General features: G+C 42.1%; 1 protein-coding gene across 1 annotated transcript in view; it reads right to left on the bottom strand.

Annotated features, from left to right (window-relative positions):
• Positions 1 to 20,341, bottom strand: part of DSCAM (DS cell adhesion molecule) — a 439,426-nt gene that overhangs the window by 16,436 nt on the left and 402,649 nt on the right. The window contains exons 28-32 of the mRNA XM_015625504.2: positions 17,598 to 17,628; positions 11,847 to 11,962; positions 9,382 to 9,531; positions 5,590 to 5,787; positions 1,880 to 2,182 (exon numbers count right to left, since the gene is read on the bottom strand). Coding sequence (XP_015480990.1) covers positions 1,880 to 2,182; positions 5,590 to 5,787; positions 9,382 to 9,531; positions 11,847 to 11,962; positions 17,598 to 17,628 — 798 coding nt within the window. The remainder of the gene's footprint in view (positions 1 to 1,879; positions 2,183 to 5,589; positions 5,788 to 9,381; positions 9,532 to 11,846; positions 11,963 to 17,597; positions 17,629 to 20,341) is intronic.

A 20,341-nucleotide genomic window follows, 5' to 3' on the forward strand; every position in this document is an offset into this window, starting at 1 on the left:
TGATAAAAAATATCTGTTGACTGCTTGGAAGGAAAGAGTTCAGTTTTGACTTCGCTGTGAATTTAGATGCTTCCCTTTAGCAGAGCAGGGACAAATATTTATCTTACTTCTTTGGAGTTAGAAATGAAAAGTATTTCTATCTTTATCTATTTCTACAGCTCCTGGGTTTGTGGTTCTACCCTGTGACTACACAGAAATCATCAATTTCTGCCACTGCTTGATTTCCTACTTATTTTCCCTCTTATCTATCTGTGTGACACACTAATTTCCTGCCTTGAGTATTATAACTGTCTACCTTCTGCTTGGGCTTTTTCTTCCCACATTTTTCTTTTTAGGCTTTCTCCAGCCAAATCCCTGATGCTTTCTTTTCAGTGCTCCTGCATTTGAATGACCCTTCCTGATCCCACTGACTCCCTTCCATCCCTCAGTCCTCACAACCACTGCTTGTTATGGTGAATATTGAACAAAAGACCCTCCATAGATTATTTACTGCTCTTTTTCACATAGATGAGCACCACTGATTACTTTCTGTGGATCTGAGTAGCAGCACTCACACTGGCCAATGTACATACTATAATAAAAATAGAATAGAACAGAACAGAACAGAATAGAATAATAAAATAAAATAAAATAAAATAAAATAATAAAATGAAATAATCATGTTTTCAAAAAGCAAACAAATATAATTATGCCTTTTTCTTATTTGAATCCTGTGTCACATCCTGTATCCTGTAACAAAGACTGACAAATCTTCTGAGATTTTATAACCTGCTTGATCTCAGAGTACCACAAATCACATGCCTGTGCTGTTGGGAACTAAGGTATCACGTATTTGTGACCTGGAAATTTGATAGAGCCCAAGAGTTGGATGTACCTCAAGTACCTTCAGTCTGCAAGGAGTAGAAAACTTAATTTTCTCCTTTTTTTTTGTTTCCTCCTGATTTGGATATCCTGAGTTTGACATTAGGTGATGTCAAAGGGAGAGAGTGGAGCAGCACCAGGACATCACCAAAGGGTTGTTCCAAGTCTGACAAGCCACAAGGCAGAAGGGACAAGCACATCTCCTGCAATCTGTCCTTCTGAGCAGTTAATGAGAGCCAACTTTTGCTCCCAAGCACGAAACACCGTGGTGAGATGTGGTTTATTAGAGGCTGGTTTGAGCTGGAGATGGGCAGATGTACACACATATGGTCTTATTTATCCCAGAAGGGTCAATGGCCTGATGGCTGCAAGTGTGAGAAGTGGATTTGATGGCTCAGCCAGCCTCTTTCTGCTCCTAAATTCCTGTATTTTCTGTATATGGGAGAATATACTCGCATGTTCCATTAGCTGGGATTGATTGCCTTGGGATTTTAGCTTTTGTATTTTTCATGTATTTGTGATCCTGCAATTCTTCAGTGTCTAACTCTAAACTCTGTATAGAGTGTCAGCTCCTGCTTTCCCATTTTGGTTAGACACAATTCCTCTCTGGACCTGGGAATCAAGGACACCTCACTGTCCCAGGCCCTGAGAAAAGGAAACAAATGAGCTGGGGAGGAGCAAATTGCCTGAAGCTGGAATTGGAAGATTCACCCCCAATATACAAATTGTCCAAACTTATCAAAGTGTGAAAATCTGTGACCCATCATCCAGTTTTGGGTGTAGCCCCTGGGAGAGGCTCTAAATATACCTGAAGGCCTTTCAATAAATATAACTGCTTTTTATTCCCTTAATTTTGTCTGGCCTCTGCTTTTTGGTACCCCAAAATTCATCACGACAAACCCGTCATGTCTGTGAGTAGCTACAGGAGCTATTGTCACCCACCCTCTCCCGCTTCCCAGCCTGGCTGTGGGGTGAAATCCTCCCCAGAGCCACCAGAAGGTTCTTTCTGCAGCCTCACCTGGGCGATGTGCCTTGGGAACTGCCATGTTCATCACCCGCCCTCCGTCCTGGGGCTTGGGCGGGGACGCGGTGAACCTGCAGATGCCCGACTCGGACGGCGTGCTGGACGTCAGGCTGTCCGTGTAGTCGTTGGTCCCTGCCGTCAGCTGCTCCGAGGAGGTGTCTGAGATGAAGCACTCTGTGATGGTGAACTTGGCGTGCCTCAGCTGCTCTTCCATCTTGGCGTGCTCGTAGGCCCTCGCCAGCTCTTCGTAGGTGGAGGAGGCACTTTCTGTGGAGACCATGCTGCTCCTCGCCCGGTCTGAGCGCCAGGGAGGGGAACAACGGGAGAGAGAAAACAGCTGCACAGTCCTTCTTTGAGAGGAAAGCCACGAGCAAGATATTTGAGAGTAAAGCAGAGAGCCCTTGGAATTATCAAGGTGATTTAAATGGATCTGCTTCAAATGCCTGCACAAGTGTTAGTTTAGTCAGGAACTCAACAATTGCAGATAATCTAAAGGGAAGCCTTATCCTGTGAGCAGAATTAGGTGCCTTAGCATTAAATTCATGTTCCTTTTGTAAAAAATAACCTTTACTATGTGAAAAATATTAGTTTTTTGAAAAAAAAAACCCCCACATTTCTCAAAATCTTAAATGCCTTCAAAAGGTTTCAAACCCATGAACCAGATTTAGCAAAATAATAAACAGCTTCTTTACATTATCTTTTTAATGCATCTCAGAAATATTTCACTGTGTTTACACACAGGTTAGAAAGGAAAATCTTTATGTCTTGTTTCCATCATACATATATATATATATATATATTTTTTTTTGGAAAGTGCTGAGAACAAAGGTCAAATAGGAAGGCAGTAGCTCTCAGATATTGTCTCTCTAGACACCAGGTAAAACACAAACTCATTTCGTTCAGAACAAAGGTCTTCAGAAAGCAATATTTGGTAACTACAGCCTGCAGTCATTCAAGTTGCCTTTTCTCAGTGCTGCTGAAGCTAATGAGGGGATTCATATTTGACACACAGGTTATTATGACCTACAAGCTGTTCTTTTCTGCTGATGAGTTTCCGAGAATATCAATATTTCTTAAACAATGCTGTTATTGAAGATGTAAATGGCTACTGATACATTAAAAAGCGCTCTGGAAATGCAGGGCTCATTTCTGCAGGGACGGAATTGCTGGGCTGTTGCACCCACAGCGTTTCTAAAACAGAGGGCTTTGAAAAGTTCCGTGGGCAGAAGTCGTGTTTCATCAATAGATCTGTGCAATTTCAGACATTGTTGGTGATGTTGGATAAACAGGCACAGTGTAATAGCTAATTCATAAAAATGGACCTCCTGCAGCAGCCAGAGGCAAGTGTGTCGTTATTGCAAATCTTTATCTTTTTTATTGTGTGCCTGCACCCCTGCATCAGTTTTCATTGTGCACGAAGAACGATACTCCTGCCACTTTTAAACACGACCATCCATTATTTAAAATGACAAGTACTTCTGCAAGATGCTGTAACTTGCTTAAAATTTGGAGCTGACCAGAACTTAACAGTTGAGTTTCTTTTGATTTTTCTTTTTTTTTTTGTCTTTTTAATTTTTTTTTTTCTGTCCACCCATAGGAAACATCATTCTGTTTTTCACATTTGATTTGTAAATCAGTCCTCAGTGATGTCTTCCCGTATTTCTGGTCAGCTGGAAACTCCCAGGAGGCAGCAGTTGACCAGTGCCATGGAGCAGTGTGTGTGAATGTTGTGCTCATGCAAAGGTCACAGCTTGGTCCACTGAAGCTCAGGACTCACAGCTTCCCATATCCCATGCCAAGAGGGAGAATATTCCAGAACCTGCCTGCCTGAACACCTACTTCAGATCTGATGAAAGTCCACCCAAGCCCAGGGTGAACTTCATAAAACTTCTTGAACTTCATGAAACTTCTTGAACTTCATGAAACTTCTTGAACTTCATGAATACAGATTGACCAGGAAATTTCTAGTGGCCTCTAGTTAGAACATTAGATTCACAGCTATGAACTGCTGCCAGGCATTTCTCCTAAGCTCAAAAGCTACTGCTTTGAAAGCCTGGAATTGTTTTGATAAGTGCTGAATTCTGCCAAATATCAACTGCATCAACCAGCTCCTGAAATCTGAACTCCAGACTGGAGAAGTGATCAAATGTGCACATTAGCTCAATTGATTCTTGAACGTATAATTTGGCTACATATGTTCATTTGAAAGTTTTAAACTTCTGAAGCACTTAAATTAAATGGACTCTACTCTTTTCCCAGAAACCAAGTGGTGTAATAGAGCTGCTTTTTGGCACAAGAAAACCTTTCTTGATCTGAAGCTTGCTATCCCTTACATAAATCACTGTGAGCTCCAAGGTAGACACAGAGTAGAAAAGTAGCTTGTTAAAATATAGATGATGAAGTCTGTTTACATAATTGGATGTAGTTTATCTACTAAACCGCACAGTAAATTTAATTTCTGCCCTTTGCCACACACATTGGAAAATATCCTTGGGTGACAACAGGTTGGAATACATCCAAATGCACCTGAAATCTGGAGCTTCTCAGAAAGGGATTCTAAAAGGAGATTTTCTATTTATATTTAGATTTTTATATTAAATAATCTTAAAGATTAATGGTAATTCTACCCAAAGGTTGTCAGCTGGCTGGAGGTATCTGTGACTGCCATGGCCCCATGGAGACAACACTGGGGTTTAAGAGGGTGAATCATGAAACGTTGAGAAATCCAGGCTGTAAATTACTAAATATGAGTGAAGATAATTGTTCTTATACAGAAAACAAACCAGTCATACTGGTTTTTATGGTGAAAGGCCACTCACATCCACTGCTTTGTAGCTCCAACACATCATGAACACCTTTCTCCTAAGATCAGGAGAGACAGTTGGCAATTCCTTCTGAGGAAGCCAGAGCAAGCCTGGATTCACTGTGGTCAGACTTCCCTTTGGGAAATATTTTACCTGTTTTTTTTAACCTTTATTAGATTTACTTCATGATTGTTTTTCTAGTTAATAGTTTACTCATGTATTTGCCTTTTTTGTTGCTTTTTCAGCATAGGACAGTGGAGAAAGCTTTTTTTTTTCCAGTTACAGTTGCATTTATGATGTGAAGGTATCAAGAAGAGAAGAGGACTGCAGGCAGAATATGTATTCAGTGTCCCCCCACTTGTCATCTAGAGGAATAAACCCTTTGCTGCTTCTCAGGAAAATCCTGGCCAGCTGCTGGAGAATTCAGTGCTATGAATAGATTTTTACTTGGACTATAATTCCAGAGTTTTCCTTTTTTTTTTTTTTCCCCCACTGAGAATGGACATATTACATGAACAGGAAAATAAAAATGCAAACTTGAAGGTTGTTTAAATCCTAAAACCATTCCAAACATGACTCAAGGATATTCTTGCTGACTAATATTGTCCATTCCTACTCAAATTCTCCTACTTTTGCTTTTTTGGTTCGGGAAGCTCCATGAAAATTTACCACCTTGTCTTTTAAAGGAAGGATGTCCTTCAAAGCACATGTGTGGAATGAGGAACCAGAGGCATGATATCTGTTATCATCATCACTACAAGCATTTGTGGCATCCCTCATAAATAACCTACAGAAAAAACACCCTGGCAAGGGAAGAGCTCACACCTGAGCTGCAAACAGGACACAGCCAGGAACAGGAGGGTTCCTGCAGCTGCTGCTGTCCCGTTGTCCTGTCCGTACCTGTGTCCTGCGAGGGGCTGACGCTGTAGCTGTCGCTTTCCTTGTCCACTGATCCTGCTGGCCTGGGCGTGGGGAGCCTCCAGTCTGTGGTGAGGGTGTGGGCTGATATGGTGGGGTGGGGTCTGTTGAGGGTCCACTGGCTGGCGTAGCGGTTGCGCGCGGTGGGTCCGGTTTTGGCACTCCTCCTCGTGGTGGGATCTGCGAGGGATGGCAGGGAGGGATTGGGAATCACGGAGTTCTAGAATGTTCTGAGGTGGAAGGGGCCCACAGGGATCATTCAGTCCAACACAATCCCACCCTGGCCATCCCTGGGAGCCGTGTCCAAATGCTCCTGCAGCTCAGGGCTGTGATATCCATCCAAGCACCTCTGGGTGAAGAGCCTTTTCCTAATACCCAACCCAACCCTTCCCTGACATAGCTCCTCATATCCTGTCCCTGGCCATCAGAGAGATCAGTGCCTGGCCCTTCACTTCCCCCTTCCAGAAAGGGATGGCCACTGAAATGACCTTTATTGAAAAAAACCCAAACTCAAGACATTCTTTTTGGAGAAAAAAAAATGAAGAGTATTAATGCTGATCATTACCAATCTGATGATGCTTTTCTAGAACTACTCTCTTTCTAATGAAACTCTATATTTTATCAAGGGTGGAACTGAAGAGCTGAAGGCCCCATCATTCTTCCACTGACACATTCATTATCCCTTTACTCCAAGACAAGCAGTTCTCCAGCACCAAAATCACCCTGAGAACTGAAAGAGCACAAGGCAAGTAGATCTGGTCAGGGATTTCACTCCACACCTCAAGTGAAGTGCAAGGTAAATGATCAGCACAGATCAGAAACACCCTGTTGCCAGTTTTTAAATAGATGTGCTCAGAAATGTGGGGCTCTAATTCCCTGTTCTGGACATCCTGATACTATATCACAGTATTGATCACCTACAGATTTCCTATTTTAACAAGTGGCCAAGACATGAAACAAGCTGTAATAGTGCCATCAGTGTTTCAGTGGGAACAGGTTCATAAAGATTTGACTGCTTTGGAACAATTAGTAAATTAATATAATTCCTCAAACTTTAAAAATCATCTGCTACTGGTTTAAGGTCAGCAGTGTTGTACTTTATAAATTAACCTAGAGATAATATAGTGACCAAGATTGTAAAAGCAAGATATGTGATAAAATTGACCTCCTTGAACATATTCATAAAGAGTTCTGCCCTAAAAATGAGTCTAACAAAGCAAGGGCAAGAGAAGAAATCATTATGTGGCAAACAGAGACTGACTACATCAGCAGTGAAGGATTTCTCTTCAAAGCTTCTGAAAGGATATCACTAACAATAGAAAGGGTATTAGAAATGAAAAATTCAAATCTATTCAAAATGTTCTTTGACATTCAAATGGTGAAGTTGTCAGTCTTTGAGGTAAGAGACTTTAGCAGAAGAAATTGAAAGAAAAAGCAATACCCAGATAATGGCTCTGAGCACTGTTTCTGCCTAAGCATTCCCAGTGAGAATTTGTATTCTGCTGCTTCAAAGAAACAAGGCATTTATTTACAAATAATGGTTTGATCCTTTTTTTTTTTTCCCTACAGCAGTGGAGAAATTAGAACCTGGTGCCACTGATAATTGATCCTCCTGGTAGTGCAGCACATGGACAACATCCAAATCCGTGCTCAGTGTGGTGCAAAGCAACACTTGGGAATGTGGCACGTGGCAGTGGTGTGGCCAGGAGTGAGCCTCATTCAAGGGAGAACTTGGAGAGCAGAAGGAGAGTGCTGGTGGGAACAGCTCCTGGCACAGTGCTGGGGCTGCCTGGTCTAGAGAAGAGATGGTTTGGGGGATGCCATCAATGTACAGAAACACCCCAAGGGCAAGAGGACAAGAGCCAAGTTTCTGTCTGTGGTGCCCAGTGAGAAGACCAGGGGCAATGGCCACAAGGAGAAACCTGGGAGCTTTGTCCTGAACATCTTTAATGTGAGGGAGACTGAGCCCTGGCACAGGCTGCCCACACAGGTGGTGGAGCTCCCATCCTTGGGGACATTCAGGAGCCATCTGGGCTGTTCCTGAGCAGCCAGCCCTTGCTGACCCTGACTTAAGCAGAGGGGCTGGACTGACCAGTGCCCAGATGTCCCTCTGGACCTCAGCCTCTGATCCTTGGGAGGATCTCAGGAATGGGAATGAGCTGGAAGAGCCTCTGGCAGCACACAGGAGCTCAGTCTTCATCCTGAGGAGCAGGAGCTCTGCTCCAGCCATGCTGTCCTCTGTGAGGAGCAGTTCAGGCACAGCAATTCCAGAGCTGGCAGTGGGATGGAAACACAGCTGGTGCCCTGGTTATGCCAGCTCCGCTGTCAAACACAACTGGAGAGAGCTGAGGTCAGCAAGGCAAAGGCTCACAGAGCATCTCTTTCATAAATAAATAAATAAGCACAAGAGAAGAACTTAAAATATTCTGTAATGGAATATTTGTCACTCAGTGAATGGGAGTGAATGTGGATCCTGACCCTCAGACAGGAGGGTCCATAACCTCTGAGCCACCCAGCTGGGCTCTGCTCTCCTCTTCACAGCACAAGTGGTGGCTCTAGACAAAATCCCATCACCCAGCCTGCAGCAAAGCTGGATTAGTGTCTTAAGTCCAGAGAACATTACCTGGAAGTCTTTGAGCCAGCCCTGTGCACTGCTGCCATCAGATCTGTATTGCTTAATAAAAGTGCTGGTGGATTTTTATTTCCAAGCAGCGCTGGACACAGATCATACTCTTACACATGAATTAAATCCACATTTAATTTGAAGGAATTCTCTCCCTGGCTGCAGAGGAATGAAGCACAGAGCTGCACACAAAGAGGCATTAGCAAGAGGGGTGCTATAAAGTTCTGTGGAATTACACAGGCATGAGCTTTTTGGGTGATGCCTCTTTCCTTATTAGAAAATCTAGTCCTTGAGGAATGACCTGAAAAAAGATGGAAGAGCTAAAAAAGCACCAAGACCAGGACTAGAACACCTGTTATTCAAAAGACTGTGGTGGAAATGGATTTTTCAAGTGATCTGCATTCTAGCAACTGAGCTTTCAGCATTTACATTCACCAAACTCAAGAAATAAATTCTGAAATGATCAGGGGACAGAAATAATCCAAGAGATTTCAGAAACTGCACACTGCAATCAACCACATTTTGGTAAAATTTCTAACTCATAACTAATCATTCAATCTAGTATTTACCCATTTACATAGCTATGGAACATGTTCATGAGAGGAATGAGAAAAATGGATTGCATCAGTATATTAATTTATGATAGTATTTTAATCACTAGAAGAATAACTTGGCATAAATATATCTGGGAAAAGTAATTTACCATAATAGCTAAAGCCAGAAATATAACTTTTTCAGAAAAAGTAATAATGAGAATTGCTTTTTTTTAGCCTGATGGAGAGGTAGGAGGAAAGTTGTTTTTGAAATACAATAAAGATTGATCACAGAGGAAAAAAAAAACCTATATTAAACACTAAGAGCCATTAAGGTAATTTACCCAATAAATTCTGTAAATTAAAATCTAGCATGCATTTGGTTTAATGAAGGCCAGGTATGAATTATTTCAAATTACACCTCCATTTCAGACCCATATGCAATTTTCCCCATCTTGAATCACTAAGTGCAATAGTTTAAGAAATGTCCTCTGCTGACCTAAATAGATTTCTCTCCACTCTCACACAGAAGGATGAGGATGCAAATGCAAGAGCAGAGTATTTATGTTGTTACAGCTTTCTCCTCTCTTATAAAAACCTGTTTTCTGATGTGCTTACTTGTTCCTGGCCGGGCATCAGAGACATCCACCAGTGGCCCCGTGGCTTGTGACACCGACTGGTAATGGACAGTGTGGGTGACAGTCAGGGACTTCTGCTTGGACGTCTCTCCAAAGTCAGCATCAGTGAGCAGAACCGTCGATCTGTCGTCTGCAAGTGGAAAAGCAATCACATCATGAGTTCAGAATGTTGGCTTTGCCTTCCTTGGGGCTTTGCAAAGAGTCCCTGGGTGCCCACAGTGACAGCAAGGTGGTGGCTCCCTGCTCTCTGCAGGGCACAGGTGGCTTGGAAGGGAGGGAGCCTCTGGGTTTAAACTCAAAGCCCATATAAAACTAAAGAGTAACTTTCATTTTCCCTGGTGATTTCACCTTTGAGAAGTGGGGCAGAGTGTTAAACATCCTCACAAAGAGCTGATTTGTGTGTCATCATTTGTGGCCCTAATTCATCCTTTGAACATTGTCCTCTTCCCCTTCACTTTCAGAGAGCTCAGATCAGCTTTACGACACTTTTCAACAACACATTCCATTTATTTCTTTTTGCTAGCATGGTTAGCAATATCCTCAGTGAAACCACCCCTATCTTCCCAAAAGGAGGTCGTTTGGGGGGTGCTGCTACCCAACCCTCTCTCCCTTTTTCTGCAGACAGAATATTGCAGAAAGGATAGCCCTGACCCAGGACTGGTTTTTTCTGCAGCTTCAAATAAAGGTGTGAGGTTAAACATGACCTTGGGAAGGAAGAAAAAGCTGAGCACTAACCTTTACTGATGTGTGGTTCTGTTTCTTTTTCTTCCCTGAGAGGTAGGATATATTCATCAAATTTCTACACAGACCTTGATCACTGCAGTGCTATACAGCACTTGCTTCATTTTTAAACTTATTTTTTTTTCCAGTTGTGTCACTTTTTGTTTTTGCTCTAAGGAGGAATCTGGTCCACTTGATCATGGATGGTTTAATAGCAATAAATCTTTTACTGCCTTTGTGCTTGTAGAACAACAGTTTGGTGTGCTATCAGACTTTCTTTTGTGTTCTTTACAGTGTTTTTATCCATTCAGAATGGCAATAAAAGCCTCAAGGATTTCTGGCTGTGCTGTGCTGTGCTATATAGTTTTGTAATGTGTTCTAAGGGACTGGCAGCAGCAGGACTTCTGGGCATTTACTAGTCAGCAGAGGCTGATCCACTTCTTTCAAGCATTCCTGGGTTTTGTTTTGGATTTTTTTTAACTTGACAAGATACCATTAGGGTGAACAGTTCTGCACAATAACAGAACTCACATTTTTTACCCAAAGAAGGCTATAAATAGAATAACGTTAGGAATCAAATCACTCTGTCTCTGGCAAAAGATGAGCTCTTATTCAGGTTGGGAATAAAGCCTCTTGGCAGCAAACTCTGTCAAACCCTGCCAAAATCCCTGCTTATTCTGGGTGGAAAGCTGCCTCTTACCAAGGCCCTGATCGCATTGCTGCAGTTCAGGCTCCAAGAGTATTTTCACTGGAACCCCCCCACTGCTCAGCAGCTGCCACTCAAAAGTTAAAGCTGTCTTTAGAACGAGGCCTGGCACAAAGGGCAGACTTGGGGAATCTCAAATCATGATTTTAAAAAGTCTGTAGGTCTCCTGTTCAAACCTGGAATGGGTATGAGCAGGAGGTGCAGAGATGCTGCTCTCAGCTCGATGACTTTCCTCTCTGGCCACACCATCCCTGGATGCTGTTACTTTGTCAGCTTCTTTTATACAGATTTTTATCCAAAAAAAGTAAAGTTAGAAGTCTAACAAGGTCAGTCAGGAGTGTCTTGCCACAGTGTGTGCTCATACAGTCAAGACATCAGGCTGCATTTCTATTCTGGGTTTCCAGATATTTTTTAATTATTTGGGAAAAAACCCAACAGCAAACAATTCTATTTCTCGTGACAGTTCAGTTAAGTACCAGCCCCATGAGAAATCTTGTTTTCTGCTGCGTCAAACAGTTTAGATTGAAATTTTGCATGGATACACAGAACCTGAAAACAGATCAAAATGTTGAAATATCATGTGCTGTGAACAGGTGGATACAATATGCACCATGTAAGTTTTAAAAGTTAGCTGTAGCAAATCTTCAGATATTGAGAGTGCAGTTTCAGAATTTCATTTCCCTTTAAGTAATGTCAGTGATCCAACTGCCTAGTAAGAGCCAAATGAGAAATCAGAATGAAAATCATAAAACTGCCAGTCCTCAATTACATTTTCTTCAAGAAACTCTTTCCAACAGTTTCATTTTCCTAATGTCCTTCATTATTTTAGGTCCTATACTGAGATTACTTTTAGTGGGAAATGACTCAAAGGAGAAGGAAAAAAAAACCAGTTCTGTTTTCAAATTACTTTGTAGCTCTTTTCTCTTGGTGTGTGCAGCCAGGAAACGGTGTGGAGCAAAGGAATTCCACCAGAAAGAACCTGTTACATTAACCAGGGGAAAAAAACAGCTCAGATTTACCAATGGTCTCCATGGTGTCCCTCTCCTCTATCAGCAGCTGTGCTCTGGGAATGTCTATGTGCATCCTCAGTGTTTGCTGCTGCTTATTAAGTGTGTCTGATGTCCTGGTGTTCTTGCTGAAAACAAAAGAGAAGTGAACACGTTAACATTCAGCCTAAATGAAAAGGTATTTGCAAACTTCCTCATTTTCAATCTGTCCAGCTTAAAAAAAACCCCATGTAACCATAATCAGCAAAAACCACTCGTACATCTGATTTTGCCCTCTTCAGAATAAGTGCATGGTATTAATTTCTTGCATGTGGCAAGGCATTAGATGAATGCAGTGTGGAGGGATGTGGTCTGTCCTCCATCAGTAGGAATCTGAAAATTTCACACAGTTTTCTTCAAGTGTTGTCACAACGAAATTAATAAAAACACTTTGGAAGATGGACCTTTTCTTTTACTACTCATGAATCTGAGTACAGCAACACACAGCTGATCAAACAGGCTGGTAGGAAAATGATGTCTTGAGTAATTTCTAATTGTTTTTTTATCTTTTCATTATTTTTAATTAGCTAAGTTCCAAATATCACTTTGCCTGATAAATGAAAAAGCAAATTAATAACTAGGCATACTATTAATAGATTGCATAAAACAAATGAAGGCTTTAGTCCCACTGATGTTCCAAGACAAAAATTGCAAATCTTGTTTACATTCGTGGATTATGTCTAATTGATTGATGCAATGATCTAAAAAAGAACATAAACCAATTATTTTATCATCATGCAAATTGAAACAATTTCATTTTGAAGTTTGTGTACCAGAAAATGACTTCTTAAATGAGCTGTCTACCAAAAGCAAATGAAAATGGATGGTAAAACCAAGTGCCACAGTCATTTCTAGCACAGAGCTTGCAGCAGAAACCTTCAGATTGCACTAAAAACCCAGGAACATTTTGCCCTTTTAGATGTAATTACTCTTTGGATGAAATGAAGTATTTGCAAATACTTCACACAGGGGAGCTGAGGAGAGTTGAGACAAATCAGCCAGCAGTGTGATCCACGTGCTCAGGCTTCAAAGAGCTGCAAGATCCAAGTGGAAGCTCATTTTCTAGTGTAAAATAGCTGCAGATCACTCAGTTTAATTCTGCTTTGGCAGTGAATTATTGTTGTTAATGGAATCAGCCAGGACTGCTCAAGAGATAAGCTCAGCTCTTCGGCGAGCGGGGGAGATTAATCCACGTGTGATGAGCCCACATCTGCGGGAAATTTGGGTTAACTTCCTCCTGTATCTCCATGCCAGTGAGACCTGATCACCTCAGGTTTGGAGGTTCTCCTGGAGTACCTTCTTGGAGGGATTTTTAGCCATGTGGTCAGTGGTTCTGCTCCAAATCCAAGGGTGAGGCCCACAAGGCACGTGGGAGCTTCTCTCTGATGTTCACCTGTTGTGGTTCCCAGCACTAACACCATCTGTACATCCCAAATTTAATGTCTCTCTGCTCCTGGGTGGTTAGATGGTGCTGTTCCCATCACATGGAGAGTTGAAATGCATTCAAACAGGCCCCAACTGGTGCCTCATTCAGTCATCATGGAAGCAAAATATCAGGAGAGCCTCCCAAGGGCTTCCAGGCTTTTCTCCATATATAATCAGGGGAGAATGGTCATCACAGGGTCTTATTAAGCACACACATTTTTAAAGACATTTAGTATTGTCAAATGCAGATAAATTCCACACTGGTGTTCTCCAAGTCTCTGCATGGAGTGGATGCCACTCAAGCTGCTGAAATGTTAAGAGAATCAGACAGTAATATTTTATCTGCCTGCCAAATATGCTTGAATACAGGCCCTTGGAAAGTTGGACTGCTCTGGGCTTGCCCAGGGTCATAGAGCAAACATAAAGCACCTCTTCCAGTCCCTCACTGCCCTCTGAGTAAAGATTTTCTTCCTAATATTTAATCTAAACCTGCCCTCTTTTCAGTTTAAAGAAGGAAACTGATGTTTTAATCTCCAGTTTCAATAATTCAATAGTTACAGGATGCACAGAGTTAGATACATCTGGAATCTGTGCAGTACCTAACTGAGCCTGGGAAATGCTTGAGTGCACCCCTCTGCACTCACTGGGGATGCAGGAGACAAAGGGATGGGATCAGACTCCTGCTCAGAGAATGCAGATCCCAGAAAGCCAGAGCTAGAGCCCCTTCAGCAGGATGAATGCTCTGTATTTCCATTATTAGAAAGTACCCAACCAGTGTTTGGGCCACAGGGAGCAGGAGGAGAGTTTTCCCTGATTTTCAGTTTTATTGCTCACCTGACAAGAGAGAATTCCCACTCCCAGCCTTGGCTCCAGGGACAGCTTCATGCAAAAGCTGTGGGAGGTCTTCCAAGCCAGAACTGGAACCCAGGCCTCTCTAGATTCAGGAATATTCCCTGCTATTCTTGAGATTTATTCCTTGGTTTGTGGGCTGTCTCTCCTCCTCCTTGCTGATCTAATTAATTCCCCTGCATGCAGCAGTGACATGGGGTGTCCAAACACAGCACAGGCAGTGAGCAGAAGCAAGGGGGCTGCTGCTGATTAGGATGCTGGCTCATTCTGGCTCAGGGAATTTTGAATTCTTTTTGTGCAGACCACAACAGCTCAGCTTTTAAGTTATAAAATCCTAAAGTGCCAACAGCAATGAAGTGCCTCTAGGGCTTGGAAACAGGGCAAAGAGTTTTAAGGTTTCAGTTTTGAAGCTTGGTTAGAAGTATTTCCTAAATTCAGGCAAAAATATTTTAATGGTCTGGTGGATGAGGAGACCAATGATTAATTCTTTAAAGGGATGAAATGTATCTATCTTTATTTTTTTAATATTTACAGACATAAAATTCCCAAACATAAGCATGTGCTTTTCTTTACTTGTCAGACCTTGTAAGGATCTGTTTGTAATAGAATTAATTCCCTCTGGTTCAAAGAATCTCTGAGCTCCAAATCATTAGGCACTGGGAGCCTGTCAGGAAACTGAGTCACAGAATCACAGAATCATGTCTTGGTTGGAAAAGACCTTAAAGATCATCCCATTCCACCCCTGCCATGGGCAGGGACACCTCCCACTGTCCCAGGGTGCTCCAAGCCCTGTCCAGCCTGGCCTTGGACACTTCCAGGGATGAGGAGTCCACAACTTCTCTGGACAATATGTTCCAGTTCCTCATTGCCTTCTGAGGAAAGAATTCCTAATATTTAATCTAAACCTGACCTCTTTCAGTTTAAAATCCTTGTCCCTTTTCCTGTCACTGTCTGCCCATATTGAAAGTCTCTTTCCTTTTCCTAAGCTCCTTCCAGGGACTGAAATGCCTCAATGAGATCTCCAGGAGGGTTTCTCCATTCTGAGGAATTCCAGCTCTCAGTATTTTGCTGTATTCTTTTACTCTACTAAAGCTGCTGCTTTTGTCACTATTTAAAGCAGATATTTGGGCAGGTGGTACTTTGGTGTGACAACAGCTTTTATGTTGAGTCTGTGGATAAAAGGGCCTTTTCCAGAGAAAGTACATTGTACAGGGAATTTTGAAAGAGTCCACAATTTGTTGTAAAAACACACAGGGAGCTAAACCAGAATATCTGGGATAAAAGATTCTTCACCTTGTGTTCAAAATTTAAGAATTAAGTGAATTGCTAAACTGATTGTCAGTGAACTGTTACAAAGAGCGTGGCTGGACCAACGCTTTCACCCAAAGGAAACATTAAAAAAATCTGTGCTTATCCAGCAGCAGGGATTTTTATTTGTGAGTTTAAGGTATCAATGAGTTGTGCAGCTCCCATTAAACTGCTGACTTATCTTGCTCCACAGACATTTGGCTTAGATAGCCAAAGCCAGTGACTCTCAAAGCAAAGACTAAAGCTCCATTTTTAATCCACTTTACAAACACTCACAAAAATCTCCTCAAAGGGAAAGATACACAAAGCTCTCTCCTGGCATCACACCTTCCTACCAAGCAGGGAATCATCTCTTCTGCCCTCTCCCCAAATATCCCCTTTCTTGATATTTTTATCATAGCAGATTTTGGTGAAATCTTAAAGATAAAAATATATCAGGGGCTTTATCATATGTGACTGTTGTTTTGGAGAGGGCTTATTATCCTTTGATTATTCACATGCTAAATCTTCAGGAACATCTGTTGTCTGTGGGTAGCTCATGTTTTGGTTGAAGGTATTTATCACAAATGAGAGTTTCCAGTTCTGCACATGTAAGCCTATATCCCCTATTTCCTCTGAAGTTCTGATCTAACAGTCATTTGCCTTTGTCCAAACTTTTAGAAAAGAAATATAAAATGTGCTTATGTGATAAAATCAATATAATTTCTTAGTAAATGAGATGAGAGGGACTGGTTTGATGATCATGTTTCAATGTTGGTGAAAGGAAAAGCCAAATGAAATGCTGGCAGGTGAGTTACCTGGAAAAACAGCTCTGAGCTAAGGGCTGAGAGGGGACCTGGCTTCTCTGAGTACATCAGGTAGGGAGGACAAAAGTTCCTTAATTTGGTAACCATCAGCAAAGGAAAAAGTGGGTAAAACCTGGGCACTTCTGCTGGAAGTTTGGGGGACATTCTCTAAGTGTCAGAGGAGTGAGACTCTGCAGTGGCCTTGCAGAAGTGGTGACAAGGCTTGTGGAGCCAAGCAGGGTTAGGGCAGAGCGTTCCCAGTTTTGCAGAGGGCTCTGTGTGGTTGTCACTGGCACTGAAAGTCTCCATCCAGGGAGGGAACAGACTTGCTGTGTGTGCTGACCTGTGCTGTCCTGTGTGGCACCAGGAACCAGCAGGACAAATGTTCCTGAAGATGCTGAACACCACAGTTTGCTGCCACAGGCTGCAGGGAGGGGATGGCCTGGTCTGCATGACCAGTCCTGTTATCATCACTGGGCTCACTCAGATATGATGGCACAGAGATGAATTTACACCCAACCCATCTGTCACCCTGTCTTTGCTGAGCTCATTATTACAATAAAAGTGAACTTTGGAGGGTGGTTCATGTGGTGAAGCATCTATGACTTTCTCAAATTTGTTGCTTGAATATAAAAAATATTTTCTAGCAACCCAAAATTCATTTGAACTCAAGAATAATCCCTTGGCAATCCCAGTTTCAAACATATGCAGTGGTTCTAAAGTTCAGTATTTTCCCTAGACAAAACAATAAAAACTGAAGATATGAAATTTCCATCTTGGAAAGAATTGTTGTGCCAGAATAGTCATTATGATGCAATTCAACAACTGAATTAGATTTCTGAATGCTGAGCTGATGGAACAGAAGTGAAAAATAATAAATGGATTTACCTGCTTTTCTATACCTTTGGGTATAAGCAGCTAACAAATAAACAGAGCTGCAAAGTTTAGAGATATTCAGAGCCAGAAATTTATTGCCTTTAATCAGATGATCTCTGAAGAGCAATTACTTTGATACATATTATGAAAATGTTTTTCAGCCTAGGAAAAATGCCCAAATGGACCTATATAGCCATAGCTTCTATGATTTAATCTACTAACATGAATTATCAGGTTTTTTATCACTGTAGCCCCTCACACTGTCCACAAAATGTTTTCTTTCTCCCATGTCTGACCATCAGTGCATCACAGCTCTTAACAGACAGACAAATGGTGTGTTTTGAAAAAAGATTTAAGAATAAAAATTGTCCTTCTCCATTTGTCCCTACAACAATACTTAAATATGATGCTGTAGTTGACAGATATTTTTCAATTTGAAAAAAAAAAAATAGATCAACAATAAAATGCAGTTTGTTCTTACCTCATAAGCATTTCAGCCAAACTCTTTGCATCTAGAAGAAAATAGAAGAAATATCACAAATGAGAATCTGTTAGAGAGCTGCTTTATTAGCAAGTGATTTGAATCAGCCATGTGTAAGACCACTGCTGTTTCTCAGATCGGTGGCAAGAATAAAAGAGTGCCTGAAAGTCCCTACTTTTGCTAAAATTGCATTTCTGCTCCAAACAGCCCTGTTAAGGTCCTCAGCAGCACCAAAGATGGTTAGAGAAAATCAAGTTACCATTGGCTTAACTAGAAAAAAGCTACACAAACATATTAGAAACAGGAACAACTTAACAATTAATGAGGATCTCAGTTCTTTTGTGCTATGGGTAGCAAATGAACAGGTGAAGAAAGAAGAAAAGGCAAGAAAATAGGAATTGTGATATCCATGTCTGGGCAAGAGCCAAAGCCAGGCTGGATGAGCAGTTGCCAACCTAACATTTCCAAACCAAAGGTAACTGCACGAGATCTGAGCAAGGGAGGTCTCCAAGGAGTCAGTTTGGAACTACAGAATCCCTGAGGCTGGAAAAGACCTCCAAGAGTCCCAGCTCTGCCTGATCCCCACCTTGTCCCCAGCCCAGAGCCCTGAGTGCCACGTCCAGGTGACACCTCCAGGGATGGGCACTGCAAAGCTCCCTGGGCAGCCCCTGCCAAGGCCTGAGCTCCCTTTCCATGGGCAAATTCCTGCTGCTGCCCACCCTGAGCCTCCCCTGGCCCAGCCTGAGGCCTGAGCTCTCCTCCTGTCCCTGTTCCCTGGCAGCAGAGCCCGACCCCCCCGGCTGTCCCCTCCTGCCAGGGACTTGTGCAGAGCCACAAGGGCCCCCTGAGCCTCCTTTGCTCCAGGCTGAGCCCCTTTCCCAGCTCCCTCAGCCCCTCCTGGGGCTCCAGCCCCTTCCCAGCTCTTTACAGAATCCCAGGATCCCTGAGGCTGGAAAAGCCCTCCCAGCCCATGGAGTCCCAGCTGTGCCCAGTCCCCACCTTGTCCCCAGCACAGAGCCCTGAGTGCCACGTCCAGCCCTTCCTTGGGCACCTCCAGGGATGGGCACTCCCACCCTGCCAAGGCCTGAGCTCCCTTTCCATGGAGAAATTGTTCCTTATATCCAACCAGAGCCTTCCCCAACACAAACTTGCTTGCTTGCACTCAAATACGAATATTTTTCCACTAGCAATAATCCAAAACTAATGCTGGGTCTTCAAAGTATGGTCTACACATGAAACAAAGGATGGTTTATTCCCACATGGATCAGCCCTGCAAAATAAGACACTGCTGAAGGAAAAATATTCCTCCTGTTCTTGTCATTGCTGCTATTATTAGCAGAAAATCCTTTGGGGCTATAATTATTTCAATAGTTATTCAGTTCAAAAGGCACAGCTGAAGTTTGGTTTTTCAGGTAGGCTTCTGTAAAACTTTACCAACATAATACACTAATTTCTGTGATATCCAGCAAAAAACAGCTCTGCTTTGTTCTCCTGCACTCTGCTGCTAAACAAACTCACTTAAAATTCGGATTCCCAAGTCCTTAAGTTTATCACACAGCAACAAAGCAGCCTTTTGTGCAACCAAGTGAAGCAAACCTGAGAAGAAAGCAATTTCAAGTTCTAAGTCTTCAAACAACTCTTATATGGAAGTTTACATTTCTTCTTTTATCTGCTTCTTGTAAATCTACCAGCACCTGCCAAGACATTTACTGAATTTGTCTTTGTTTTCTCCATCCCACATTTTTTATTCCTCAATCACTTCTTGGGTCTCCAGCAAAACAATTTTCTTACTTGTGACCCTGTTAAATACCCTTCCTTTAAAATTCCAAGGATGCAGGCAGAAACAAGCCACCATCTTAACACATCTCTATAGCTTGTGTTGTACTAATTTTTAAAAGGAATGGACTGAGGGCTCCTTTAATTAATTAAAAAAAAAACTCAGCAAAACCCCTTTTACCCACTTTTCTGAATTGTATTTATCTGACACAGTGCCAGCTTGCCTCTCTCAAGCTTTATTCCTCACCTACCACTGGAGAAGCTGGAATTCTTTGCTCCCTCTAGGTCTGTTTGCTCCATTCCTTCATTTTTAACCTTCCTCCATCCCTTTCCAGCACAAAACATGGAATATTCCTGGTGGAGGGAAGGATGGTTCATCTGAGGTGTCTCATCTAAACCAAACTGTGCTTCATTTGGGCACTCAGAATTCCTGTTTTTCATTTGGAATGAGATTGCCTTTGTCATTAACACTTGTAAGTGGTAGTGCCTGGTAAATGACAATATCTTTGCCATCAGTCATAAAACAAAAGAACAACACTGCTGCTCCCAAAGGAGATTTGTTATTGACTTCCAAAAACCCAAGAAGGGACAAATTTATTCAGAAGAATACAAAAAAGCCAAAAAACCCCAACACAATAATAATAATAATGACACTGGTTGCAAGTAATGGGTTTTTTTCCAGCAAATTTTATGATGCTTCTTGCTATTCTAGCAGCACCAGGATCATGAAGACACTGTGCACACATTCTCCCTCTGGCACACATAATCAGGGTGCTTTAATATGCAAATATTGTTTTTCATTCAGCCAGCAGCTTCTTGAAGCAATCACTGCCTCCTTAAGTGAAGTCTGTGGGTATTTCTGCAAGGAATTCACAACTGCAGAAAAGCAGAAGGGACAGAATTGAAAATTATAACAGTGTACTTCAGTTTGCTTTTCATAATTATTTATCATGTTTAAACAACAAACA

Source organism: Parus major, chromosome 1, assembly GCF_001522545.3.
Source record: "Parus major isolate Abel chromosome 1, Parus_major1.1, whole genome shotgun sequence".
Classification (NCBI taxonomy): Eukaryota; Metazoa; Chordata; class Aves; order Passeriformes; family Paridae; genus Parus; species Parus major.